The sequence below is a fragment of the Platalea leucorodia genome, assembly GCF_965183815.1.
Source record: "Platalea leucorodia genome assembly, chromosome: 1".
NCBI classification, from domain to species: domain Eukaryota; kingdom Metazoa; phylum Chordata; class Aves; order Pelecaniformes; family Threskiornithidae; genus Platalea; species Platalea leucorodia.
The window spans coordinates 14,884,843-14,912,137 of record NC_138823.1 but is presented as its reverse complement, the minus strand read 5'-3'; the positions used below and the strand labels follow the sequence as shown (position 1 = coordinate 14,912,137).

The following is a 27,295-nucleotide window of genomic DNA, read 5'->3' as shown; positions in this document are numbered from 1 at the left end:
CTGGTTACGAATAGGTTCACTTGATTCCCTCTCAGTTCTTCTCTTGGTTCTGAAACAGTCACCTTGGTCCTGAATCGATGACAATTTTGCAGACACTTAGGCACATGCAATTTCCATGCATGCAGAGCATGTGCGGGCAGAAATAAAGGCAATGAGTAGGCAATCAAGGTATATCTTAATTGCATGTGTTTATAAATGAAAACCGTGGTTGGACCACTGCAGAAGATGCCTCCGGGACTTTTTTAAAAAAAGGCTGGAGGTTTTTTCCCCCATCAAAAATGTTGACAAACAGCGCTCATGACCTTGCACTTTACTTCCCATTGCCAAGACTAAATGCTGAGAGAAGTGCTCCTCTGCCCTCGCAGGAATTCTGCATCCGCGGTCGCCTGCAGACAACGAGGTGAGGCGGGCAGGGGACCGATGTCTGAAAACGGCCCCCGGGTAGCAGGTGAGCAGAAATCAGGACGGTGCGAGAGCAGCAGCGGGTTGGAGGGTGAAGATCCGGGGCTCCCTCTGCGCCCCCCGGCCCCGCGCCGCCGAGGCCACCGGCCAAGGCACCTGGGCGGGCGGCAGCAGCGCCCACCCCGCCCGCCAGCCCGGCGCCCACCCGAGCCTTCCCCTGCCCGCAGCCCCGTCCTGCCGCCCCCCGCGGCGAAGGGAGGCGGCGGGGACCTTGCACCGGCGGGAGGGGAGTCCCGGGCGGGGAGCCCGCCGCTCCCCCGAGCCCGGCCGCCTTCTGCCCCCTTCCCCGCCCCGGGGCCGGCGGCGAGGGGAGCGGCGGAGCCGCGGCCCCTTCCCGCGGGGGCAGGCAGCGCCGACCCTGCCGTGTGACAGCCGGGGGGGGACGCTGCTGCCTCGGCGAGCCCGGCTGCGGCGGCGGCGGCTGCAGCCATGTGTTTCTCCGCCTGCCTGTGACACAATAACACGGGAAGCGGCGGGGGGGGGCGCGATCCGGGCCTGCCGAGGGGAAAAGTGCCCTGCCCCGCTCAGGTGAGCCGAGGCGGCGGGGGGAGGCCGCCGCTGCCCGCCCCTGCGCCCCCGGTGCCAAGCTCTGCAGCCGCCGGGGCCGGGCGGGAGGCGGCCGCGGAGCTGCCGGGGGAGGCGGCGGGTGCCCGGTCGCCCCTCACCCGCGGTGCCGTGCCCGCAGGCCGGCGGCGATGGAGGAGGGCATGAGCAGCATGCAGCAGAAAGCGGCGGAGCTGGAGCACATGGCCGAGGTCCTGCTCACCGGCGAGCAGCTCCGGTAAGCGGTGCCTTCCCCCGAGCCTTGCCGGGGACGCGTAGCCGGGGGTCCGCAGCAGCTCCCCTGAAGGCGGGAGGGGGGATCTGCGGGGCGGAGGGCGAGGGTCTCTCCCCTCGGGCTTTCCCTTGCACCGGAGCACCTGCCCTGCTTGCAGCGCGTCCCCGGGCTCCGGCCCCGCTTTCCGCAGCGAGGAGGAGGAGGAGGAGGGGAGATGGCAGCCGGCGCTGCGAGCCCGGGGAGGTAAGCGACCCCCTCGGGCTCTTCTGCCCCGGGCACCTTTGCTGCCGTGCCTGGGATAGGAGGCGTCCGGGGGAAAGGCTGCTGGATCCCTAAAGGGATCAGGCGATGCAGAAGGAGAGTTGCATCTCTAAAGATTAAAAAAAACCAAACCCAAACAAACCTTAAGCAATAGCGTTTCAGCACTCCAGCGAGGAATCAGCAGAGCGCAGGGAGCCGCTCCCGCACCAGCCCCGTGTGCGCTCGGCTCCCGCAGCGGTGCGGGCGGTCACCCCGCAGAGGTGCTCCTTGTCCTGAGGGCTTGGGTTTGCTCTGCCTCAGCCGGTCCCAGCAGATGGAAGGGGATCCCTGCTGTCAGCGCCAGCGGTAATTAACAGTGCGGTGTGACTGGAGTTGTGCGCAGCGCAGAAATCCTTAACAAAAATGCCTGACTCAGTTAATTTTTAATTTCTGTGATGTATTTAGTGTGCCATCTGTACCCATACACTACAGAGGAGGAAAAGAAATTTTAAGGCTTCCAGTTTGTTGATGGAACATCTTGGGATTCAGGAAGAAAAATCCTATCATTATTGTGTGTTATATGTATAACTAGAATGAGATTGTAAAAAGATTTTCCCAGTAGTTTTTGCTTGAATTTTCTTTAAACTTTTTGCTCAAATGCCAGACAAACACTGCAAAATGGTAGAAATGTTGCTTGATTTGGGAGGTGCCATCCTTGCTGCTAGTGCAGACACTGACACTGTTACTGGTCGCATTCACATGGTGAGCACCGTTGACGCCTTGTGATGCACACCAGTGATATCCATGTTTGGGGATTAAACGTTGTTTTAGTGGTCTGGCTCCGGTACACACCAGTGTCTGCTCCAAGCTTGAGATTCCTCCTCAAAGTAGCCTGAAGTGACACCTAGGGTGACAGGGTGCACTGGCATGCATGTTCTGCATGGTGGACTTAGCGCCGAGTTGTTCATCCAAGTCCCTGATAAGAATCCTGCTGTTCCTAATTTATCTCACTAGAAGTTGAAGATTCAAGGCTCATACAAAATTCTATTAAAATCACGTTAAGTCTTCCTGTGTACCTCATAGTTAAATGTAAAAGCACAAGCTTTGCAACCTTTCCCTGAGGAGGAGACGGAGGAAACTTTAACAAATCTGGCTCCTAGAATCAACTCACTAGTCTCACAATCAAGGATGACATTTGTCATCTCATTTATTAAGGTAATGAAACACGATGCTATTTTTGGGCAGGGTGATCTACAGATACAAAAGAATTATTCCCCATCCCGTGAAGTTACCTATGGACATTCCTTTGCAAATCTGTAGGAAGTGGCCTAGATCTCCTTGGAGTGTGGTTTCATGAACAGGGCAGCCTGCACGATGTCTAGCTGCTGCTGAGCGGGGCGATCGGCTCTCCCCGACCCTGTTCCTCCTCCCCACTCCCACCGTGTAATCCCACCCCCCCCTCGTGCCTGCTCCTCTACTTCTTGCACTTCTCCGGAGCAGATCCAACGTGGTGATCCGGCGGGTAGGTTAGTTTTCTGATCTGCTGACTGCCAGAACCCACAGAAGATAGGTGGTGGGAATGTGGAGCCAGGAGCAAGATGAGGAGGTAGTGGAGAAGAAGTGAGATTTCCCATTTTGGCAGCAGCGAGCTGTTGGGTCAGCTGGAGCTGTCTTGTGAAACTGCACCCAAAATTGTCTCTCTTCCCCTAGTTATTTGTTCTGTTTCTCTGTCGGGATACTCTATGCAAAGGGTTAGTTTTCTTCAGTTTTCCAGACAATAAAAGCCACAAAATGTGTGATAGAAAACTGGCCGGTAGACAACCCTGCGTTTAAAGTTTCCCTTTTCCTGTCCAAGATCAGTGTATAATTGTTAAGGCTAAATGAAAACGTGGAGGGTTTTCAGGATCAAAGGCAGGCTATCTCAGCAGCCTTTGGGGCAGGCAAACAGATGATAGAAAAGGAGCGCACACACGCACTCAAGGAACCATACTGTACTCTATTCTTAGTGATGCTTACAGATGCAAGCGGAGCCCTCGGCGGGAGTGATGCAGTCGGACAGGTGACGACGGGTGGATCTGGGTGAAAGTGCATCTCAGCAAGTGTTGCATACTGCGAGATGAACACATAACTTCGGAGTAAAAGTGTAAAATGAAACTGTGAGCATGGTGTTGCTTGCACAGAACCAACCAAATGTAGGTATTTAAAGCACTCTTGTACTAGACTAAACAGCACGTGTGTCTAAACTCAGATACTTATGAGAGCTGCTTGATTTAAATTCCTTACGAAGTTCCTATTGCCCGTCTCGCCTCAGCCTCACGCATTGCCGCATAGCCCCCGTTCCCATGGCCTGTTTGCTGCACGTCCCTCCCTCTCTGGCAGAGGCCTCCTCATGCAGTGAGGGCTGAAGTCACCTGAGCAGCGCCTTGGTGAGCCTGGCTTTGCGCCCTGGCAGTGCCGGCGGTGGGGATGGAAGCCCTGTGCCCCCTTCCCCTTCCCAGGCAGGTGCACGCTGGCTAGGGGAGGGAGAGGAGGAGGCCAAAGAGTTTTTTCCTTCTCCTCATTGATGTCTCTCAGTTGCTTGTGGTCTGTGTTTCTCCTTTGCGAGGTGTGTGCTGCGTCTGCGGGCACCCGGGGAGCCGGCTGCTGGCACATGCTGGCACTGGGCTTGCACCCACCGGCTTCGGTCATGAGCAGTTTGTGGGAGATGAGGCCATGATGTAAATCCTGGTCCATAGGTGGGGTGATTTATGGAAAAAGAAACAGGACCTTGAGCTATATTTTAGCTAACATGGTAAATTTTTACATCCAGTAGTGTCCTCTGACTCTAACCCCAGTAACTGGCTGAGCGAATACGTAACTAACTCTTACTTTTGGTTAATGGGAACATACTTTTTAAAGTGAGGACTTCCGAAATTTTGCTCTTGATAGGCCTTTTAATTATCAAGCTGACAGCCATGAAACAAAGCAGAAGATCTCAGCAGTGTGGCACTTCAGGACAGACCTTTGGGAGCTTCTCGCTGCCATGCAGAAGACTAGGAAGAGCACAGCAAGAGGTGGGGTGGGCACGATCCAGCTGCGGGCTCTCCAGGCACCGACAGCCCTGCCAGGACAGGCTGCTTGGCTCTGGCTGCCTGACAGCTCCAACCACCCAAAAACCCAGCTCTTCCCTCTGTTCTGCTGCAGCTTCAGAGACCCTATAGCTGTTTAGTGGTGAGCTCTTTCTCTTGAGGATGACTGCAACAGAGCTGCCTTTAAAAGGCTCCACAAGTTACAAGTGATGACTATGGACCTGTCTCCTGAAGAAACTGCGAGCTGTGGTTGGGAGGATCACGGGGCCTTCAGCTCCCTCGGGACTGGGAGAGCCCTTCGCAGCCTCCGCCCCGCTACGTCCCTGCCTGCAAGCACCTGCCTGGGGCAGCCCCGGGGAAGCGAAGGTCCCGGAGCTCCCTCCATCTCGCTGGGTGTGCCTGAAGGAAGGTGTCACAGCCTTAGTGCTTTGCGTAGTCATCGTTGGAAGCCTAATGACGGGGACATAGAATGGCACTACCAAAGTCGGTAAGAGTTTTATTGGAAGCAGAGCAATTCCAAGCTCATTTCCCTCCCGGTCAAAGGCAAGGGGTTGTGCCCATTTCAGCACTGTTTGGCAGAAGGTTTAAAATATCTCTGTCTGGGTTTGAGCATTAACTTAGAGCTGATCTTGCCTCTGGCAACCAAAAGCCGTTTCAATGGGCACGTTTTGATATACATGCTGTCTGTCTGTCTTACAAGTCAGGGGTGTCTGAAACCTTCCTTGTCTGCTAATTGTTTCTTGATGCCAGATTGTCACTGAAATCTGGTATCTCTTCCAAGAGGCCCTCATTTCTCGCAGAAAATGTGCCTAGTCTTTCAGGGTGTTTTCAGGCTTCAGTTGACCAAACAGCAATATCAAAAGAGCACTTATTTTTAATTTTTTTTTTTAAATCAGAAATTGCCAGGTCCCGTTCTCTCTAGTAGGTGTAACTTCAATGACATTTAATGTCTCTGCAGACTTTTGGATGCCTCTTTATCAGCAGCCTTTACAAGAAGCAACACCTTTTGCGATTCACACTTCTGTTAAATACTTGAGTGGATAATTAGGAAACTTGTTGGTTGAGACAGTGATTTTGATAGAATAGTTCTTATAATTCAGCATCTTCTTTCTGCTTAGGGAAATATGAAGCATGTTTCTTAGACATTTTTCTTTCTTTCAGAAGAGACAAAATGCAAGATACGGTTCAACAGAAGTTTGTTTGCCTTTTTATCAGAGTTTGTATGTGAGTTTCATTTACGTGGTAAACAGCTATACATTTTGAAGCTGCAAGAGAAAAGTCACAACCAGTTTTCACTGGTCTTCCAAAGGTCTCACCTGAGGAAGATTATCCCCTTAAGAAAGCTTCTTAATACATTGGAGTGCATAACTTTCAGAGTCATTAACTTCTGAAGGATGATAACACCTACAGGTCCATAAATATTTTTCTTATTCTGAGCAATAAATAGTCAACCTTTTTCAGTGGTAGGGTTCAAAAGTTCATTGGCATTCTAAGGTGCAAAGAACCCAGGGCACATAACAGTAACAGTTTCTAGAGAAATGTAATCAAGAGAGCCTTAGCATTAATGTATTGCTATAATATAGAAATATATTAACTATATAGTTACATAATTTATTAAATGCTATCACTACGTTTGAACGTATGTTAACACTGTAGTGGCACACTAGTACAGCTGTGTAAGTTTATACACTGAAAGGAAGGTAAGGATTTAAGATATAGAATTGTCTAGAGGTCCGTTCCGCTCAAGTCAGGTCCTGACCGATCTTCGGATATTAAACAAACGTATATGCTATTTTTAGAGACGGAATTCATTAAGATGAGATTTTGTAATCTGCCTAAGCCAATCCAATGTTGTACTTCCACCTCAAGGGATGATGTGTTTTTGTACCCCCTGCACCTTGTTCTTGGAACCTCCTGAGTTCTCCACCAGTGGTTGCATTTCCCTTAGCCGAGAGCTACTGATTGGGCTCAAAACTAACCCTGAAAAAAATAGTTTCCAGTTGTCTCACTTGAGAAGGCTCTTGTCTGCTGACCTCTTCAGGGCAGATAGGACACAGGAGATTATATCATAGAATCATAGAACCATAGAATGCCAGGTTGGAAGGGACCTCAAGGATCATCTGGTCCAACCTTTCTAGCACAATCTAGACGAGATGGCCCAGCACCATGTCCAGCTGAGTCTTAAACGTGTTCAGTGTTGCGGAGTCAACCACTTCCCTGGGGAGATTGTTCCAATGATTGACCATTCTCATTGTGAAAAATTTACCTCTCGTGTCCAATCGGAATCTCCCCGGGAGTAACTTGTACCCATTACCCCTTGTCCTCACCATATGACTCTTTGTAAAAAGGGAGTCTCCGTCTTCTTTGTAGCTCCCCTTTAAGCACTGGTACATGGTGATGAGATCTCCTCTAAGCCTCCTTTTCTCAAGGCTGAACAAGCCCAGCTCTCTCAGCCTATCCTCATACGGCAGGCTTCCCAGACCCTTGATCATCTTGGTGGCCCTTCTCTGGACCCCCTCCAGCCTGTCCCCATCTTTTTTGTGTAACAGGGACCAGAACTGTACACAGTATTCCAGGGGTGACCTGACAAGCGCCGAGTAGAGAGGGATAATGACTTCTTTATCTCTGCTGGTGATGCCCTTTTTGATGCAACCCAGCATCCTGTTGGCCTTCTTGGCCGCAGCAGCACACCGTTCACTCATGTTGAGCTTCCTGCCCACCAGGACCCCCAGGTCCCTTTCCACAGAGCTGCTCTCTAGCCAGGTGGATCCCAGTCTGCGCCGCACTCCTGGGTTATGTTTTCCCAGGTGCAAGACCTTACACTTGTCCTTGTTAAACTTCCTAAGGTTCTTGTTAGCCCACTCTTCCAGTCTATCCAGATCTTCCTGCAGGGTGGCTCTCCCTTCCAGAGTGTCTACTTCCCCACTCAGTTTGGTGTCATCTGCAAACTTCATGAGCGTACACTTGATCTCATCATCCAGATCGCTTATGAAGATATTGAATAGCGCTGGGCCCAGTATCGATCCCTGGGGGACCCCACTTGTGATGGGTTGCCAGTTTGAAAAAGAGCCATTTACCCCCACCCTTTGGGTGCGGCCTGTCAGCCAATTCCTCACCCACTGCACAGACCACTTGTCCAGGCCATAACGCATCAGTTTCTCCAGGAGGAGGCCATGGGGAACCGTACTGAAAGCCTTGGAGAAGTCCAAGTAGACAATGTTGACTGCTCGCCCCATTTCAACCGAGCAGGTCACTTTATCATAGAAGGCCACCAGATTTGTCAGGCACGATCATCAGATATCATCCGATCTCTATGGCACAGAGTGCTCCAGAACTCTCTGTCCAAATAATTTCACTTTCATTAATTTGTTTTCCAAAATCAAGCAATGAAAAAATTGGCAATATCTTCTCTGTCAGGTTCCGCCAGAGTAATACACTGAAAGAAAAGGTTTCAAAGTAAAGGTTGGTAAAGGTGCAAAATGAAGTGCTCTGAGATCAAGAAGTTCCCTGCTAACTCTACCCTACCACAACACTTTCAATTATGTATTTTAATTAATATAAATTATTTTAATTTTATAAAAAGCATGTGTTTCTCAAATGTATATGTTCATTTTTTCTAGAATCTTTGGTACCTGATGCACCTTCTCATGTGTTTCAATCTTGCCCGTTTGTACTAATTTTAATGACATCAATTCCCATATATGTGTATAAAATATATGCACGCATAGATACATATACATATGTGTGTGTGTATATGTATATGATTCCTGGGCCAGGAATCTCAATTTCTCATGTCCTTCAGTAAAATTTGTGGCTATTCAACATTTCGAGAAATCAAGACGTAAGGCTTTTGTTTGCTCTGTTCTTTCCTTTAACCTATGCCTTTCCATATTTCAGTCATTCCCGACAGCAGCTTTCCTCAAGCACAACTCAGAGATCAAGTAGTTAACAACGCATGTGCAAATAGCGATCACTCTTTCGCTGTGTACACAAGAAGGCGGATGTTGTACGAGTGGTTTGTGCTGTATATTTTATGTATTCCATTCCAGGTGGAGTCAATCATTAACTTTTGTCTCAGGTTAGCAGAGATCAGCAGGCAAGCAAAGGATCCTGGATGTGTGTAGCATGTGCAAGAATATTTTTTATTTTACGTTAGAGGAGCTGCCCATGAACAGGTGAAGAAAACTGTTTTGATGATGATGCTCGTACAGGGAAGGCAGAATTAATGTGCCAAAAGCAATCTAGCTTTGCATTTACTACACGATCCCTGCTGCTGGGGGGGCAGTGGCCATAGGCTGGCACCACGACAGAGAAGTCCTCCTACCACTTGTCATTATTATTTACTATTTGTGTAGCGATAGCGCCTAGGAATTTGAGCTATTTATCAAGTCCCGGCAGGGGTAGGCACTTTATGCTCTGAAGAAAAATAAAGCCCTTGCAACACAAATCTTGGCTGCAACTGGTAGCGGTTTCTTGCAGCAGTAGTGGGCTCTGACCAGCGAGGGAGGGTCTGTGTGAAGGTGCCAAACTTGGGGAACTGAATTGGGACTCTGTCGGGATTGGGATTTCTCATTTGGGAGGTCAGGCACCAAGCCCAAAAGTGGCATCCCGAAAGCACAGAGAAAAATACCACTGAAGTGTGGAGATGATACTGTGTGTGCCAGGATGGGTGGGGAGCTCTGGGTACCGTGTTCAGGCCCGGATCTGCTCTTTTCTCCCTCCAAAGTCACATCTGTAGAGTGAGAGACCTGAAGCCAGGACGGAGGTCAACCAGCTTTCACTATGGAATAAATGGACAAGGACTAGGGAGGAATCTCTGCATCTCATTTTAATTGAGGTATTTCTTATATTTGTAGACTCTAGTACTTTCTGAAGTGTAAAACTTGAGGTGCTTTCTGTGATGTAAAACTTAAGAAAGTGAAGGATATTGTCACAGCAGCAAACATGAGCCTCTCTGCAGTCCGGACTTCTTCATCCCCATCACTAAGTGTCCAGGCACTGAGTGCTGGCTTGGGTGGTAGCTCTTGGCTTAGGGTCTGCTCTCAGAAACAGACATTCCCTCCTGAGGCTCTGGGCCCTTCTACCTTTCTTGCCACTTATTCTGCTTTTTATTTTCTTAACCCTTGTATTGTGGTTGTGTTAAGTCTTTTGCCTCTTTCTTCCTGGCAGAGCAGGTTTATGTGAGTCCTTTTGCTAACTGAAAGAGAGTTTTTTTCCTGTGTTCAAGGCCAGGGCTGAATACAGTCATCTCCTCAACGTAAGCTTTTGTGAGAAGAGATTAAACTGATGAAGAATTGGCAAAGAGGATGAAAGGCTGGGTAAGAAGCAAGAGCTAAGCAGGTTTGGTTCATGTACGTGGTCCCTGAAGAAAAGCTGCATTGAGGCTCTGAAGGTTAATAAAGGCAGAAACTGCAAAGCTTCAGGTCTCAGCAGAACCACTGGCATTCGTTGAGTGAAGGATCCACTTCACATATGTTAGTTATGGTTGTGTTGTTTTTTCTTAAGCAAGAGCAGGACATATAAATCACATACTTTAAACAATTTTGGTATATAAACCACTGGAATTAAATCCAGCTTAAACCTATTTGAACGCAGGCTCACAAGGATCCTTAGTTACACTGATTCGACTAAGACTATTATAATAGAATGGAGAGACAGATTTACAAACGCAGTTTGCCTCCACTAGCTAGCAGAAGGAAAGCTGATCAGGGATTTTTAATCAATTTCATGAATATCAACAACAGTCATGACTTTTACTTTTTAAAATTTTTTTTAAGTGTTTGGAGATTTGACCTTTCCCTTGAATCCCACATTTTTCCTGTGGCCTTAAGGAGAAATGACTGTATGGTGAATATGCTTTTGTTCCTTGCAGCAGAAAGAATAAAACTGAACTCAGAGTTAAAAAGAAAATATTTAAACCTACACTGCCAGGAGAGTGCCATACAGCAGGAGTGGAAATAAAATATTGTGCAATCTTCCTCCTTTATTGTTTGAAAACTCTGAAGCATTGAGTTGCGTGGAAGCATGGAGAAAGGGAAAAGATAACCCACAGACTGTGTCACAGGCTCACTCAGCTCTAGTGAAACTTGTGAAGCCAAAGGAGCCTGCTCAGGCAGTGATCATCAGCAGGCCTGCTTCTGTTACATCTATTTCTTTGCTCCTCAGCTGGGCTCTTCCTCATGGTACAGCTACACAGGGATCCAGGTATCCCTGGAGCTAGAGAAGTGGAGAGGGGCTAATAGTTTGGATGGCTAAAACTTCGAGCTAGTACTGCCACTGAAAGCAATGGTCCTCTCTTTATTGTACACACACTGACATAGGGGTTTCTGCCTCCTGGTTCCCTCCTCTGTGCTTCCCCTTCTCTGGACTGGCTTAAGCATCTCTGGACCATCACCATAAGGTGACCTGCACTGCGGAAGTGATCAGCAGGGCTTTTGGATGGCTGCTATTTCAGTTGGGTCAGTTTTACAAACCAATTTACCGCATGACCACATAAAAGCTTTCTCTGAAGAAGTACTGGGGGGGAAATGGGTACTGGCTTACCCCATGTCACTGAACTGCAGTTTAAGGCTGTGGTTTCCTGATAGAGTGGCTCTAACTGCAGGCTGCTACTGTCCCGCTCTTATTCCTTCCCTTGCACTTTGCACTGGTGTTCGTCTGGGATCAGAAGTTCAGGGAGCTAAAGCAGCTGAAGCCAAATAAGAAAAAATTAACTTTCTAAACAGGCTCAGCATGAGGTCAGACCAGTGCCAGCACTGGGGTGAGTAAGCCAGCAGAAATGCATGGTCAGGGACGGAGAGAGGGACTGGTGGCAGCAGCCACTGCTGGCTTTGCTTGACCACCCCCTCAGTGCTTAATTTGCATAAATTCAACTTGGGTCAAACATTTGCTGGATTCTCATTAAAAAATTTCAGACTCCGGTAGAGGACAGACTATAAAAATAATTTTGAGTTTAAATGCCCAATGCACATGTTACCAGATAGGAACAGAAACTATGTTTGGCATTTGCCTAGATGATTTCTCTTTCAAGGCTTTTACCTTTACTTCTGCACTCTTGTCAGGGTATTGTGCATGAATAGAGACAAATATTGACACTTCATATGTTTTGAAATTTGTACTATGTAATTTATATGACCAGCACATCACAGTGCTCCCAATGTGACAGCACTACTTCAGAATGCAACCCCCTACCTTAATGATCAGCCCTATAATTTTACAGTCTTCGTAGCTTGGCTCTTAACAGTGCCTCAATGCAGTACATGCATTCAGATCTCAAAGGTGCATTTACAAGTAATTAAAAAATATGCCTGTTTGGGCTTGCTAATTCAGAGCAAATATAGAAGTTGGTTTTCACATAACAAGTCCATAATTCTCCATTTCCTTGCAATTGCGTGGGTGATTACATGGGCTGCCACAGCTGCGTCACAGGGATTTGCAGGCAGATGAGAGTTTTCTGGTTTCTGTGGAGAACCAGGGGATTGCAGGTCATGCTGTGAGTTTTACAGCAGCGTTGAGCTGATGTGTCTAGCTGCTGCTTCAGAAAAGAGCCGCCCAGCTCCTCTGGACCAAGGCTCCTGCTGCTTGGCCTGGTGCACCTGCGGTGGTGTGTGTCTGGCCCCATGATGAGCAGTCTGTGGAGCTCAGCCTGGTTACTGTCATGTCAAACTAGCACCGATGACAGTGCAAGGGATAAGGTCAGCTGGCCTTAGGGTCAGGAGATGAGGAGCTCCAGAGACCCCCCTTTTACTGGGGGACCCCACAGTGAGGTTGGCTTCTCATGGAGTCAAACCCTGATGTTAAAGTACAGCTGTGCCAATCCAGGAGCCCCTTCTCACCCCTTTCATCCGTTCTTCCCCTGACCAACCCCTGTTTAGATGTCAAGTTTTTGGTAGAGATCATAGCAATGCTGGACAGGATTTGGAAGACTACATCCAGACAGCTCTGTGGCTTTTTGGCTGAGGGTGCCTCCTGTATATTAAGACAGCAAGCACAAAGATGCTCGCTTGAAGATTTAAAACCGAATGGCAAAACTGGAACTAAATGGCTGGCCAGAGCAAAAGCCAGCACCACCTGAGAGACAGTGATGGCAAAGGTGGGAGCCTGAAAGTGAAGATAAAAGCATGGTAATACTGTGTTTGATGTGACAGGAGAGGAGGAGGTGGTGGAAGGAATCGGGGAGATGGGCAACGTTGTTGAGATCAAGAGCTGTGGGAACTGTCTTTCCAAGAGCATTCCAGCTAGATAAGAGCCAGATAAAACAATGTTTGTCAAGAACAGTGCATAGAAGAAGCCTTGAGGTGTAAAATAATAGGGAAGGAGAACTTGGAACAGAACTTGAACTTTCTGGAGGAGAGGTATAGCTGTCCTGGAGGGGCATTGCACGAGGAATCTGCGGAGACCAAAGTTCTGCTGATAAGCAGCACTAACAATACCATATTTATCCTTTATGGAGCTTTTATAATCTACCTGCTTTGGGAAGATTCTCCCACCCCCAGTAGCACAGCTGCCATCTAGCAGTGGCCTTTGACTTGGAGTTGTGGAGGTTTATGTGGGTTTGTTTCATTGCTTCTCACACTACGGGCCATGGCCAAAACGGGTATATTGCCGTGATGTTTGCATTAGTGTTCAGCTGAACTGTTGTACAATCTGCTGGCTCTGTGTTTGCACCACTTTCCCGTGTATTCGGCCAAATGAGTTTATAGGCGGGAGTTAAAAAGAAGCGTTCGGATGTTGTATCCGTTGCGCTTCACATTGTACTCGTGTCTTCAAAGCGTTGGGGCTGCTTGAAGCAAGCCTGTGTATTCCTTTGTGTTTTCGCAAGCCATTCTCAGCTCTGATTTAAGAGACAAACCAAACGCAAGGCATAATTACAATATGGTTTGTAAAAACAATGATTTTTAATTTAATTCCAATGAGTATTGCAGAATATTCACAGGAAGCTGAAGTTGTGAGCGCTTGTCTGAGGAATCAGAGTCCAGCACTTAGGCTCATCCTCTTTGGGAGGAGAATCTGACAGCATGTAGCCAAAATGTTGCTCAAAGTTAGGATTGCAAAGAATAGAAATGACTTCTGAAAATATATTAGCTAAGCATTATTTACAGCACTGATTGCCAGCGGTGGAACAATTTCCTTTCATTTTCTGCAGAAAAGATCCTTCTCTTGATAATCACACATCCTTTTCTGCAGTAGCATATAATCGTATAGCTTAGAAATCAGGGTGATAGAATAGAAAGCTGTTAATTGTTTCCTGATGCTCAGGATGTAATTAACTTATACTTTCCTCTAGCTGAAATTAATTTATTTTTACTAAGATGTAGAAAGAGTAACTCCTAGCTTGAACTGCTATTTTGTTGCTTGGTCAGTGCAAACAGAGGGATATTGTGATGTGCAGAAGCTCAAAGTAGCATTATCATGTACAAATCCCAAAAGAGATTGTACAAACACCATTTTGAGAATTATTTGGGGCTAGAAGCTTAAAGACTTGTCTTGGACAATTAAAGTATTGTCAAAACCAATAGCATGTGGACAAACTCAGACCTTTCAAGTCTTTTGGGAAATGGTAGAAATAGATGAGGTTAAATTAATAACTAGATCTCTGTGATGAGAAAAATGGCTTTGTACTAGGAGCCATTGGTATTATACTGCTGCTTGTCTTATTAGATGAGGCAATGAAAGTAGGTTCTTAAAAGCACACTGAACAAAAGAAATAAACCAAGGTTTATTAAAAGTTTATTATCTCGACCTTAATTTGTGCAAAATCATGCAATTATCTAAAATAGACAGCAAAAAGGTGTCTTCATACAAGAAACGCATTGAGAGACTGGAGCAAGCCCCAGGGAGGGCTGGGTCTCAGGGTGGGGGTGGGCTGGAGCACCTGATGTACAAGGAGATGCTGAGGGCTCAGCCTAGAGAAGAGAAGGCTCAGGGGGATCTTACTGCTGGCTGCAACCACTTAAACGAGAAGGTGTAGGTAAACAGGGAGAGAGTCTTCTCTAAGATGCACAGGGGTAGGACAAGAAGCGGTAGGCAAAATTTGCAAGTGAATTTCTAATTAGATGTTTGGAAAGAATTATTCACTGTGAGGGTAAGTGAAAAAATCAGAATAGGGGCCCAGAGAAGCTCGGAAATATTAAAATCTTGCCTGGACACGACCCTGAGCAACTTCTACTAACTGGACATGCTTTCAGTATAGGTTGGACCAGATAACCTCCAGAGGTCCCTTCCAACCTGAATTACTCTATATTTCAAGAAGGCATAGTGTGATGTCTTCTTTAAACTCTGGTGGCTGTTATTATCCACATTTCGTTACTGGCTGGTAACCAGAGATTATTACCCACTTAGTTGCAGTGGTGGGAGGGCTTGTGAGAATACTTCCTAACCTACTGCAGTGCAAAATCAGCTGGGTTAGTTTGTACAACGCATGCAGTGGTTGACAGTACCACTCCTTTCACATCGTCCAGCTTTTCAAGCAAATTTAAGGATGAGAAATGTATCCATTTCCAAATGAAATGGATAGTTTCCAAGAACTTTTGAAATCTCTCAGTTTCAACTGAGATTTTTATGATGATATGAAGGTGAGAACCTGGTTCCTTTGACCACGCTGTCTTGAGTTAGTCCAGGATTTTACCCCAGAACATGCGAGATTCATGAGACGCCAACATCGCAGCTCTTCCCACCACCAAGAGAGCTTTTTAAGGTGTCTGTGAGGTTATCTGTAGATCCATTTCTTAAGAACTTGGGGGACAGAAACCTAAGTGCACATACTTAGGACATACTGGTTTTATATCAGTCCTTGAAGAATGAGAAAAGAGAAAAGACTGGGGGCAATGTACGGAGTAATACATGCTGGAAGGCCAGTAGATCACCTCAGTGCCAGAAATCCTGCTGGCTATGTCATGTTGGCATTACACGAGGAACAGTAATCTCAGGGCAAACCACCTGCTCCTCTGTTCTCACTGCCTGCACGACGATACAACAAACAAATTGAGCGCTGTCAGATCCTCTCATGCTGTGCACAAAGGGCCCAGTTTGGGAGTCTATTTGTGTGCGGAAATGTCTGGTTTTCCATAGTCCCCCAGCTCCAACTTTCCTTGTGGAAAGTGGATTTTCAGTCCCGTGTTGAGGGAAGAAGGTATTGGAACTGTTAACATTTTCTTCCCTTGCAGGGGCACGTCTCACGCGATAATCCATTTGGAAGGTAACGAGATATATTCCCTTGCCTTTACAGATGTGATCAAAGATGTGATTAAATCAGGCATGTGCCCAACCATTATCCCGCCTTTTTGAAAATAATAGTATTTCTTTCAACACACAAAGCAATCAGATTTGTTGCTTTCTCTGTATGCCGTTGGGCTTTATCACAATGCTGCAAGGCCTAGATCCTTCAAAAATATTTCATAACAGGGGAAAATCCAATCATTTTAGATTTCTATAAAGTGGTGGTTTTTCTAAGTGCTATACTTTGGTCCTACTGTAATGAATCAAACAGTGATGGTTCAAAGATAATTGCTTGCCTTCACTTTGTTTGGCTACAGAGGGGCTTAGAGCTGCCCCAAACTAATATATTAAGAACTTCATATGACTTTTTTTTTTTTTTTTGGTTAAATCTGTTAATCAACACCAGCTGAAACAGTGTATCCTACATAATTTCACATGAAATATGTTTGTACTCTGTGTTGATTTCTTTTCTGATGAATATGGAACATCTGAGTTTGTATGAGGCCAGTAATAGCAGTACTCTTGGGAAACACATTACTAGGGCAAAGGAGGAAGAAAAAAGGATTGCGGAAACTGTTTAGGAGAAGCACAATAAACATGCTGAGAAGCATTTATTTAAACATATAGTGGCTAAGGAAAAGTTCCAGTGGACTGGAAATTGTGACATTTTGCTTGCAGGCTGAAGACTGTACACAGCATATCCTTTCATGTAAAATATCAGTATTCCACCTCAGAAAAAGATAGACGTGGGGAAAAAGGCACAGAAAGGTGTTGGTCACTTGATCAACAATTTCATGTGTTCAGTGGCCACGAACCTTTTGCAGTTTCAGCAGTTCATATATGCACAGCCTACTTACATATGGACTGAAATCTTGTATAGTTCAGCATTCAGAAGACTCACTGTGGTTACGTTTGAATTAAGACCTAATTGGCACTGTTTGTATTGTGCTTTGATAACCAGGGCAAGTAACGGACTAAACCTTGGCATGGTCCTTAGCATGCCTCCACGTATCTGGGTAGCTACAACAAGAAGTGCCCGTGGTCCATCTGCCCAACTGTGGTCATTGACACCATCTGAGGAGCAACCATACCCAGGCTCCTACAGATCCTGCCTTTCTTCAGGACAGGTGACGTCAAGGCTCATCTTGAGTAAATGAATTGGATTTAGGATTAACACACAGCATTGGGCCATTTACACCAATAATGGGTGAATATCTGAGTCTGCATAAAGGTACAGTGCAGGCCCTAACCTCTTACCTCCTGTTATCCTGTTGCCCATCTAAAGCCTATCCCTAGCTGTCTGTGCAACATGTGTTTTGGATTTAAGTTCAGGCCTGACCCAGAGTTTGGAGCACATTGTAAACATAACCATATTGTTGTAATCTAAGTCTACCAGTATTCAACTGAGGCTGATAGCGTGTGTAAAGCTGATGCCGTTACTTGGTGAATAAGGATCAGGGTGCATGTTCCCAGTTATTAAAGTAGTAAGAAGTCATGGTTTGAATTTATTGTCAAAGCACATAAATACCTGTTCACTGAGCTTTCTGCGTGTGTGGAGAGAGAATTTTGTCTAGAATGAGAAGTGGCAAACACATGGCCCAGCAATGGGAGCAAGCTGTTCAGTAGAGCAGCAGAACTTCTCTGGGCTCCTTATTGATTTATTTATTGTTTTAAAGGAAAATTTCCATTTAATCTTAAAAGCAGAGGAAGAATGCTTCTGTAATATTTATCTTTCCAAAGCTCATCTACTTGTGAACATTTAACAAGGCCTAATCAAACAAGACAAGATCTTTGATAGCATCCTGACGGAAGGAACTATTCATGAAGAGTGGCTATGCAGCAGCTGTGTGTCTGTTCATGTCATATATCAGATGTAGAAAAATGCTGAGCTCATCCAAAGAAGACATTTCCAGGCTAGATTTTTGCAAAAGTAAACTCCTTTAAATAGAATTAGTCTTTAACTAGGACTTTTATTAATACATTCTCCTTGATGATAAAGTTCTTCATTAGCCTGCCAGAATTTAAGCAGTGAGTAACTTCATGCCATTGAGTAATCCCCTTAAATTCGTATACCATAATTCTCCATGTTACATATTTGTATGGCCTAGATAAAGAAAGAGATTTAAAGCAGATAGGACAGTTCTTTATCATTAAAACAGTTGTGTCAGAGAGCAATCCTTTCTATGTTTAAAAAATGAATACAGTAGCGTTAAGTTGCAGAATTGTTGAGTAAAATCATTGTTAGCATTTGGCATAGATGCATTTGGAAGTCATTCAGTGTAGTTTGGGGCAATCAATAGCTTTCTGAGACATTTTTCATTTTCTCTCTGTAGATGGTGATTCATTTCTTCTTTTTCATTTGGCACTCACAGTGAAACCTCATTGGATGTTACAGGTTTCTCTTTAAGAAAAACATATATAAATGAGCAGAATGTTAATTAGGATTACACCGATTTGTTGCCTCCAGCTGTCTGTGAAGGTCATACTGGCTTATATTTTACACTCAGAGCAATGTTTTTCTTAAGCAAACGTGACAACTTAAGGGAACTGAAAAAGGCTGTAACATGAGTCTATTTAAGCTTCTATCCTATTTTGATTTATTTACTTTAATAATTACATACTCTATATTATTTCAATAAATAACATTTAAAAAAAAATCATGTGCCACTATATAAAATTAGACAAATTCCAGGCTTAAAAAGACCAGGGTGACTATGACTGTATAGTCAGGTTCTTCGCGGTAGCTTCACAAGATCTCAGATGGGGGGCTGGATGTTCCTGCAAACGTGGTGATTTGGGTGTCTGTGGGATGAGTGGGTGTTGCACGTGGAGGCAGGAAAGCCAACTGAGTACAGACACGTAGAGGCTTCACCCAAGGGTCAGATGCAAAGCTGGGCCATGGAGCTGGTAGAAGGATCCTCTGCCATTGCAGCTCCTCCTGGCTTCTACGCTTTGGTTTAGCACGGAAGCAGACCAGACCCTTGGCCTCTATGCATGCTGCTAGCCAACTGATGGGGTTTCCTCACAGCAGATCCCCAGCTGTTTTTCGACACAGTTGTATGTCCCAAAGGTTGTAGGATTTCCCTCAGACGTTGGAGGAAAACTTGCCACTAGTTTGGTATACAATAATGACAGGCCAGTTAAATAGTTATCCTTCCAATCAGCCGCATAAGGACTATTGTATGCTTGCACAGTAAAAATGAGAAACAAGTAATACCCTGTTGCAAAAGCAAAGAAGCATGCTCACAAATACCGAAGTCTGTTGTCATACAGCTCCTGTGCTTTGGCAAGCACATGAAGAATGTCTGTATATCTGCATACCCACTTTTAATAAAAGCCTTAATATAAACTGCAAATGTCTTAATATAGGCAGTACTTGAACTTTTTTGCAGCTGACATGAAACAAGACTTTAGAAAGGTTGTGAGTCCTGGTCTAGTGCATTCAAAGGCCAGCCTCTGATATTCTTCCTCCCTGTAGTATTCCCAAGGTTGTTCATAGATATCAGTGTAAATCATGTAATTATAAAACACGGGACTGGAAGGTCTTCTGCAGAATATTATAACACATAATCCATTGGTATATTTATTACAGTTCTCTAAAAGTTATTTAAGTTCTTGCCTCAAGTAACAGTTAGAAAATTTTACTCCAAAACTTTCTCTAATTTTTACCTTACGATCCGAGTGGTGGACTTGGCAGTGCTGGGTTAACGGTTGGACTTGATGATCTTAAGGGTCTTTTCCAACCTTAACGATTCTATGATTCTGTGATCCCTCAGCATCACTTAAATAGCTCTTCTTGCACTCTGCTTTTAACTCACCTGGAAGATTATAGACAGCAATTCTGCTCTTGTCCCTTTTTGTTTAGATGAGGCTAGACTCCCAAGCTAGTATCTTTTTCTCTCTGCTCATGAGACTGGCTCATCATTTCTCATACCAGCGTAGCACTGCTTCATTGCGTCTCTTTGAGCTTATCGTTCTTGAATGAGGATGGCATGAACCATACACAATAGTTAGATAATGTCCTGTAGTATTGTATACAATGACATGAACAACCGGATTTCCCATCATTTCTGGAAACATCTCAGTTAGTACAACCTAGGATTGCCTTTGGTTTTTGTATCATCTCAGCCTGTTGATAGCCTGTAGTCAGTGCAAGTTTAGCTACTGCATATTCAGCTATTTCTTACTCTCTGTTGCTTTCAGCCTCCAAGTTCTCAGTTTTCAGCAGAGCATTCTGTTGTTAGTGCACAGCCTTGCATTTTGTAGTCTTACCTGTTCCTCCATTTCTATTTTTGCACTGTGAATGTCACCCACTAACAATTTAATCACCTCTAGGTGATCCAGTCAAATGGATCATTACTTCCAGTGTTTAAAAATTTGCATCAGTTCCAGTTTTATTTTATAGGTTAGTGGTCAACCACTGGATTTCAATAGAATTCTGGAAGACAGTGGAAAGAACTCCCTTGAATCGTGTCTTCTGTCAGTGTAACATCCTGCATATTGCAATATTGCCAGCCGTAGGAGGTAAAAAAAAGCATGAATCAGTGCCAAAATATGGTATGATTATTTTTTTATTTAAGGAAATTCAATACAGAGTGCCTTTTCTAGTCAGTATTTTTTCACTTAATGCTTTCACAGCTTCCTTCAAAATAAAAATAAAGCCCAGTAATGCAGTTATACTAAACATTAAAAAAAGGAAGCTATTCATTTAGAATAGGAAGAGATAAACAAAGTGTGATGGTTTTAATACAAGATACTGTGTATTGAAAGAGTATTGCATCTATACTCATTTTAAGATGAACCCACGTATTTGTTGGAAGTGAGTAAAAAGTCTCGAATCATAGCCTCAATATAAAATTGGGTTTGTTAACAATAGTACTTAGCACTAAGTATTTTATTACTCATTTTATTACCTGTCAGGTACTGGCTATTTGTGCTTAATGACGCTCATGATTACACAGCATAGTAATTGGTTAAGAGTTTTGTTGGTTAAGAGATGGAAAACAATTGCTAAAAGCAATTGAGATATTACTGCAGTATGACGTATTATTAATGATGAAGGCAGAAATTTTTTTTCTTGCTTTCAGCAGGGTTGCCAAGGACCGCTGGAGGGAATGGAAACAGTTGCTGCCCCTCTGAGGAGCATAAAATATCAGGGAGAAGATCTTCTGCAGGTCTGTGGTGCTCAGGCTGAGAGCAGCCATGCCTGGAAGGACTTTGAGATCAGGGGTTACCCAAAGCCATAAAATGTCTCAGCAAAACTATGTCACTCATTGACAGGGTGGGAGAAATACCACAGCTGCACCTGAGATAAGGCACTTGGCTAATTTCAGGGCTTCCGTGGATTTCTTGGGTTCCCTCGGGCAGATAACGACACCTTTTCCTGTTTGCAGTGCAAGCCTGTTCAGTACTGCGGTGCTTTCTGGGTGTTACGGATCTGCTCTTCCCCAGGTGCGCTGGGAGATGGGTGGGTGGAAGGACCTCCTGGTTTCTCAGGAGGTCTGAAGCTTGCTGCACGCAGTGCAAGAGGGTAGCAAGGTCATACTCAGCTTTTCCCTGCGCGTAAGTGTAAAAGAGATGTCAACCTTGGCGCATAAAGGACGTCAGTCGGTATCTTTTTTTGGCTCCCCTTCCCCCTTGGGATACAACATGCATCCAAGAGAGCGGTTGTCACACAGCAAGGCTTTCTGGCACCCGCAGCCCCTTGTGTCCTTGCTGCAGCCCCTCTTCTTGACTCCAGTGGTGCAGACCTGCAGTCCATCATCCTATTCCCCAGTTCCCAGTCTGTCTCTCCAGGTTCCTGAATGGCAGTGCTGGCAGGAATAGCTGTAGCAGTAGGGCTTGGGCTGTTTGACCCGTATTTGCCCAGTTTAGCATTTCAAAGGAACATTCACTTCTCCCAGCCATGTTACTGAGATAACAGGGCTGTGTTCCCTGACACAAATTTCTCTGATTTTCCCTGGCCTCCCGTGAGACCTACACTGCTCCTTCCTCAGTTTTCTATCCGTAAAATACTTCCTTTATTGAGAGCGATTTTCAGCCTAAGTCCACGAGAGCTGGTGGGCCTTTGGCTACTGTGTTAATCCAGTCAAGGGATGTCTGTAACAACAGTTGTCCTATGGTTTCTGGTCTGAACTTCGAAATTTCAGTGGTTTATGGTAGAAGTCTTCAGTTTAGATTTGGGAAGACATCACCAAGAAAATGAGTCCCCACAGTACTTATTGATTTAGTAAGCCTAAGAATATCCTTGCAATGGAGACATAGAAAAATAATGTGAATAAAACCTAGTTGATGGACACAAGCTTGTTTTTCAATGAAAGGTACATCAGTTCTTTTGGGGATCCACGAAGTAGTATTACATAGGCCTTGACCTGCATGCATTTGTCCCATGTGTGCATCCCAGCTCATCCATACGTGAGTGAGAAGCACGATGATATTGGACTTCCTTATAGAGAACTGTGAGTTCCTGAGTTCTGACAGCTTCAGCCCAGAACGCAGGCAGCCGGAGCGAGACAGGCAGACTTCCACTTTCCTTATGACTAGGGGCAGGTGAAATAATAACTTGCCTCAATTTTGTGTTTTCATCTTTGTAAAACCCAGTTTTATGCTTTGTAGCAAGACAGAAGCTCTCAAGGTTCAAGTGCGCAGGCAGTTGGAAGTATTATTCATGTTTGTACGCGTTTTGATTAAAAGTGAAATGAGAGTGAAATGGCTTGGCAGGCAGGGAGATTAGCCACATCACGGCTTCATGTGGACACGAGGAGAAAGTGTCATTAGATATGTAACCTTGCAAGATACCGAGTTTTCCTCCTTCTTGAAAAAGGGAGGTGGACAAATATTCTTCTGATTTGGTGATACTGTTAGACTAGCCTGACACGTGGGTGTATCACAGCCCAAAGAGAAAAGTGGAGGGGAGTCAGCAGTCCACTGAACACCTTCCTTTCCCTTACAGGGACAAACCCTAGCAAAATGGCAACATAAACATTCCAATACTTGATATAAAAGTTATCTAAAGATCATATTCACATTCACTGTTTTACCAGATCGACAACATTATGCTGTGTTGTTTTAAATGAAGACCAGATACAGGCTCAGATTATACACCTTTGAGGTTTAAAAATCCAAACTTTGGTTTTGCAAGTGGTCTCTAGTTTTATGACAGATCGATATAAACACACAGATCTGATTTCCTCTGCAGTCTAGAGTGCTCACAAGGGAGGCTGTGGGTCTGAATTTCTGGCGTGAATTTGTGGGCTGAAGGAGTGTCTCCAAGAGACATCATTTTCGATTTCATCCTAGACCCCGAGCCATGCCTGTGTCTGTTCCCCAGAGCTTGCTTTGACCCCTGCCAGTGTTAGGAAGGTGCTATGAGTACTGGGGATGTCCCTGTGCATGCTTGGTTGCAGGCTCAGTGACCTTATTACTTTCTGAATTTATAAAAAAGGATTTCCTAAAAGAGGCAGCCCCAATGTTTTATTTAAAGCCACAGGGGCACTGCTGAACCGCCACTTCTTTGGAAGCTTTAGGCTTTCCTCTGCAGTGCACCGAGAGATGGGTTATCTGAAATCTCTCTATCTGGCTCTGTGTTCTGTCATCTCCTCATGTTGACTACATGGTTGTGGGCAAAAACGTGGCGATAAACAACACAGTGATGAGAACTGATATCATGAGCTACTCTGAAGACACCCTCTCTAACCCTATTTCAGATGGTAGAATTCCTTCTCTGCCACAGCTACCAATACAGAAATATCTTCATCCTATTTCCAGTATGACCCCATGTTTTAAAGGGTATTTTAGCTCCTGTGAATATCAAGTAACAGAACTAAGTGATTGCAGAGCTGAAGCATAAATAGAAAGAGGAACAGGCAGCAGCGAACCGCTGACACTTCAGCTGAGACTTGGCAAGCCCGGCTGGAAATGCTTGTCCCAGCAATACACATCGCATTTGCAGAGTACCTTCACGATCGCCTCTGTGTACAAAGTTTATATTGTCACTGACCTATTTTATTTTTTTGCTGACAGTGCAAAGGCAAAAGTTTAGCATAAAGGACATTTCACGTAGTTCCGTATTTTCCTGGGTGCCTGTATATACACAAATGCTGCCATATGGTCACTTGTTTTGCAATGAATTGGGTCTGCAGCTGACCTGTGAGTTTTAACTTTCAGTGGGAATTATGCTTCTAAGTCACTGAGGCACTTTCGTAAATGCTGTCTTTTAGTAAGATGTCTGTCTGTCGTGCTGTAGACGGGTCGTACGCTTATGTTCAGAAAACAGCCAAACTTTATGACCTCGAGGAGGATACAAAGCTGTTCTGTTTCCAACAGAAAGGGGCAATTCTACCTGCCAGTGGAGCACCTATGATGTCCCTTGAGAAGAGGTGTGGAAAACCCATGCTCTTTAGCCACCATGAATTGTCCTCATCTTTGGCAAGATATTTTTTTCTGTTCATATATTTTTGTTGCAAAGAACATCGTGTCTTGCTTTACTTGGAAATAAGTAAATCCTTCTCTGACAGGAGTTCCAAATATATGCAACTTGTGAATGAATTTGAAGATGGCAGAAACCACCTGCAATGCTTTTCCCCTCTGCATAGCACTGATAATTTTCAAGGGATCTAATATGGTTTTGTTCAGAGTTTACCTTAAGGTGATACAAAACTGGAGTAGTTCAATGCATGCTGACTGGCAGTGCTGAAACCAAGGGTATATGCTAAAGCGAGGTGTAGCGCAGCAGTAACCCGTGCGCATGCTGGAACTCATTAGTGGTGGTTGAGCACTCTGGGGCAGGACGTGCTTCGTGCCATGACTAATTACATCATCAGTGTATATTGTTCGGTAATTAGTAAATTCTGCTAAGAATCTCCATTTTAAATGGTCTCTTCACTGGCGTTTTGTTCTTCCCTTAAAAAAAAAGTCATTCTATAATGATGTATTCTCTGATATATATGATATATATGCCTATATATAACATATATGATATATATAATGATCTATGATATATACAAATATATCAAACATAATACAAATTATGTATATTGTTTGTATATATATTTGCATATATCATATATATACAAATATGTATGCACATATATATGCACACATATATCATATATATATGTATGCATATGTGTGTGTGTGTATGATTGCTTCAGGAAGGTAACTCAGTGGTTAAAAGAGGTGAATGAGTGGAGCACAACATGAAAGTCTTCATACCATGTCGTCTGTCGAGTGTCAGGAACCAACCTGTTCCCTGCACATTTTTACTGAGCCTTGCTAGGATAAACATAGGGACTATATAGGATGTACTACAGAATGGTAAATGAATTATTCAGAAAATTACCAAGAAGAGCAGGAGGCTTTTTGTCTTTTCATGCATAGAAATCAGGACTTGATGGTGTTCTGTAAGATCTACGTTAGCCAAGCACAAACTACTAGACTTAATAGAGGGAAATAGCTGGGTGAGATATTTGGACCGTGGTCCAGTCAGTGACATCATTACTGTCTTCAGCCAGCATGCTGGCCTTTTCTGAGGCTTAAAGGAAAGCTAGACTCTTGTGCAGGCACCGCCTTTGCAAAATCTTTACCCATTGGTTCAGAAAAAGATGCAGGAAACTTCAAAACACATAATTTCCCCGGTGGAAAACAAAATGCAAGTTTCATATAGCTGCGAGAGCGATTTCTCCCCAAGTTAGTGCCTGATTCTTCTTTTCTAGGCCAAGGTTTTGATTTTTCCATTATCGTGACTTTTCTGACAGTTGGCAAAGAAAATGCCTAATGGTCTCTCAACACATAACATTGTTCCTGATTGAATGCATTTACTGCAAAACAGGAGCAGAGTGTTCCAGGTTAGCCCAGTCCATGCTACGCAGGGGGAAGGCACTTCTATTTGGAGCTAGAGTCCCTACATGTTGTTAATGGGGAGCAACTCCTGTTTAGACGAGCCCCCAAGAAAACTGTTCTGGCATGCACGCATGCAAATACAAACTGTCTTTATTTGTTGTAAGCATGAATAGGAGCCATGGATATCAATTTGTGAATATTATAGGGTTGCAGATGCCTGTTACAGTTCATAGGCAATTGCTCAAACACTTTAGTTCTCATGTTGTTTTCTGCAGGTAGGGGAGACTGTGGCCCCAAGTGCCAAATCTGGCAGGTAATCTTGAATAATATATGGAATTACATACGGATGATGTACTGGTGTACACAAGATTGTTTTCTGGTGTTAAGCTATTAAGTCGTAGAAAGCGGTACAACTTTTCAAAGGCTTGTTGAATCAAAGTGTCCTCCATCACCCCTTGTTGTTCGCCCTCTCCCTTCTCCCCCTTCTCCCCTCAAATTGGTCAGGCTTTCTCAGTGAGCTAATTCTCCTAAGCAGCTCTTGAGAAAAACAACTTCTAGCAAGAGAAATGTGACCGGTGTCAAGTTAGGTCTTTTTCAGTCATTACTCAGACTAGCTGACAAAAAATGATTAACATTACTTAAAGGGAGAGCATCAAGGTCTTTTGGTGAGAAGCCTGTTTCCCAATGCCAAAGGATAAAGGATTTACCACTTCACTTGAGTGTTAGTTCCAGTGTATAATTGCATTCACCGCTACATTTTTTTCCTTCTTATCCCATTTGATTTGGCTCCTGATAAATATCTCTGAACACAGACACATTTTGAGAATTCCTGCCTAAACTTTTGATTTGCATACTGCAATAGATGTTCAATAACTTTACATGAGGCATTGCTATTTGTAGTTTACACTAGGTACAATTTCAATTTATTGAGCTAATTCTCCTCCATACAGTTTGATTTTTAGCAGGTTTGTAGAGGTGAGGGAGCCCTGACAGAGAGAACAGTATACACCACCAGGGAGAAAATCTGAATTTCTTTATTCCAAATAAATGAGCCTGGACATAATTCAGTATGGATACAGTTGCTACAGACTGCAGAAAAAGTTCCCACTTCCATTTGCAAATTGTGGATAAATTTGGTTTTTCAGGTTTCTTGAGGCTTTTGTGGTCATGCTCTGTCTGACTTAATGATTTCGTAACCTCTTAGCAAATTTGGATCCACTTTAGCATGTGGGTGGAGATAATTAAGATAATGAAATTTCTGTGAGTTTTATGAATATAGGCAAAAAGGTATATTGAAGGACCCTATAAATGCTCTGAGTGAGGAAGAAGGATGCAGTGGGAACCCGTGTCTTCTGACATGACAGAGAACTTGAAATGTTTATAAGCCCACCAACTGCAGGAAAGCCTTCAGTCAGCATTTAAGGCATAAATACTCATCTCTGGGGCTCTTGGCTACTGGCTTGGTTGTGGAATGCCAGACCAGTCCCGGCACACTCCTACGCGACGTTTGGACAAAGAATTTTGTAGAAGGGAGTTTCCCTCTTGTATCAGATGAACTCCATCCATTTAGACTTACACTGATAACTGAAAGCTGGGTTGACTTGTCTGCATATGTATTATACGCCCTTTCCCTAGTTTTGTTCTTGCAGATTTTTGTGTGATGTAAGACTGGATGAACATTAACAGAACC

The 27,295-nt window shown here is 44.5% G+C and overlaps 1 protein-coding gene across 2 annotated transcripts in view; it reads left to right on the top strand.

The window, feature by feature from the left end:
• Positions 1-1,109: 1,109 nt before the first annotated feature.
• DEPTOR (DEP domain containing MTOR interacting protein) overlaps positions 1,110-27,295 on the top strand; it is a 75,822-nt gene continuing 49,636 nt past the window's right edge. For both annotated transcript variants that reach the window (XM_082307234.1, XM_082307235.1), the window contains exon 1: positions 1,110-1,243. In XM_082307234.1, coding sequence (XP_082163360.1) covers positions 1,158-1,243 — 86 coding nt within the window. In that variant the 5' untranslated portion in view covers positions 1,110-1,157. The remainder of the gene's footprint in view (positions 1,244-27,295) is intronic.